Genomic DNA, 2,139 nt, shown 5'->3' on the forward strand with positions numbered 1-2,139 from the left:
TATGCCCATTATCAGATAAGTACATAAGTACAGAGGTGGATGATATCTAGAACACATATATCAAAAGTAAAGATAATAAAAGGTAGTAAAGGTAGTAAAGGTAATAAAGGTAATAAAGTTAATAGGGATAGTAAGAATATAAGGAAAGGAAGTAGTAGTTACATAGTATAAAACACTATAAGTAGTATAAGTAGTATAAGATAGTATAAAATAGTATAAAATAGTATAGATAATATAAAAGAATAGAGTGTACACTAAAAGTATAATAAAAGGAATATATAAGTTTAATAGATGTAAAAATATAGTAATAGATGTCATATAGATGTACAAAAAGGTGGGAACGGTGAGTATCGAACTCACGACCTTAAGATTATGAGACTTACGCTCTACCAACTGAGCTACGTTCCCTATTCAAACAATAACATAGAATAAAAACAAAAATAGATATAATAATAGTGGAAACATATAATAATAGTGTATATCTATATTAATAGGTTATAGTGTATAAAGTATAGATATAATAATAGTCTATAAAGTATAAAGTATAAAATATAAAATATAAAGTATAAAATATAAAATATAAAGTATAAATATAATAATAGTCTATAGTCTATAGTCTATAAAGTATAAAGTATAAAGTATAGATAATAGAATAGTGTATAGTCTATAAATAATAAAAATAATAATAGTATATAAAGTATAGTGTATAAATAGAATAGTGTATAGTATATATAATATAAATAGGATAAGTATAATAGTATAGATAAAGGTGTATATATAATATAAGGATAAGTTATAGATAAAAAGACGAGCATAGCAGGGATCGAACCTGCAATCCTCAGATCCGAAGTCTGATGCGTTTCCATTGCGCCATATGCCCTATAACATTCATAAAATACTGGGAAGATAAAAAAAGGGATATATAAGTTATATAAATGTTATAAGTTATATAAATGTTATAAGTTATATAAATGATATAAGTTATATAAATGATATAAGTTATATAAATGATATAGATATGATATAGATATAGATATAGATATGATATATAAAAGACATAAGAAAGATAAGATATAAAATAAACAGACTAGGAATAATAATAAAAGTACATAGTCATATAATAATATAATAATATAAGAAAATATATGATAGTCATAGTCATAAGTAAGTAGGATAACGGTAGGTTCATATCAAGTAGGATACACCCGTTCCCATCCGAACACGGAAGTAAAGATGCTTAGAGCCTGATCAGTACCATTATGTTCACACAGATGGGAACGTCAGGTAATCTACCTTTTTGTTTTTATATAGAGAGTTTTTTTTTAAATAAAGGAATAAAGGAATAAAGGAATATAGAAATATAGAAATATAGAAATAAAGGAATATAGAAATAAATACATACATAGATATATAAATAAAGATATATATAAATAAATAAATAAAGAAATATATATATATATATAAATAAAGAAATATATATATAATAGAATATAAAGGTTATAGAAGTTGAAAGGGATTAAAGTAAAGTAATCTAGTCAATAAAAAGACGAGCTTGGCAGGGATCGAACCTGCAATCCCCAGATTCGTAGTCTGATGCGTTTCCATTGCGCCACAAGCCCTATAACATTCATAAAATACTGGGAAGATAAAAAAAGGGATATATAAGTTATATAAATGTTATAAGTTATATAAATGTTATAAGTTATATAAATGATATAAGTTATATAAATGATATAAGTTATATAAATGATATAGATATGATATAGATATAGATATAGATATGATATATAAAAGACATAAGAAAGATAAGATATAAAATAAACAGACTAGGAATAATAATAAAAGTACATAGTCATATAATAATATAATAATATAAGAAAATATATGATAGTCATAGTCATAAGTAAGTAGGATAACGGTAGGTTCATATCAAGTAGGATACACCCGTTCCCATCCGAACACGGAAGTAAAGATGCTTAGAGCCTGATCAGTACCATTATGTTCACACAGATGGGAACGTCAGGTAATCTACCTTTTTGTTTTTATATAGAGAGTTTTTTTTTAAATAAAGGAATAAAGGAATAAAGGAATATAGAAATATAGAAATATAGAAATAAAGGAATATAGAAATAAATACAT

At 24.2% G+C, this 2,139-nt stretch overlaps 1 protein-coding gene across 1 annotated transcript, besides 9 other annotated features; it reads right to left on the reverse strand.

Moving 5' to 3' along the window:
* Positions 1-60: 60 nt before the first annotated feature.
* EDI_089660 (uncharacterized protein) lies at positions 61-465 on the reverse strand (the record flags this gene model as incomplete). Its single annotated transcript, XM_001740852.1, has 2 exons — positions 61-393; positions 418-465. The coding sequence occupies 2 exons, from the start codon at positions 463-465 to the stop codon at positions 61-63; spliced, it is 381 nt and encodes a 126-aa protein (XP_001740904.1).
* Positions 192-237: a microsatellite.
* Positions 464-598: a microsatellite.
* Positions 581-763: a microsatellite.
* A 155-nt stretch (positions 764-918) lies between these two features.
* Positions 919-1,051: a microsatellite.
* Positions 967-1,146: a microsatellite.
* Positions 1,147-1,323: 177 nt separating this feature from the next.
* Positions 1,324-1,484: a microsatellite.
* Positions 1,485-1,657: 173 nt separating this feature from the next.
* Positions 1,658-1,790: a microsatellite.
* Positions 1,706-1,885: a microsatellite.
* Positions 1,886-2,062: 177 nt separating this feature from the next.
* Positions 2,063-2,136: a microsatellite.
* Positions 2,137-2,139: the final 3 nt, after the last annotated feature.

The sequence above is a fragment of the Entamoeba dispar genome, genomic scaffold (genome assembly GCF_000209125.1).
Source record: "Entamoeba dispar SAW760 scf_1105229463253 genomic scaffold, whole genome shotgun sequence".
Lineage (NCBI taxonomy): Eukaryota > Evosea > Mastigamoebida > Endamoebidae > Entamoeba > Entamoeba dispar.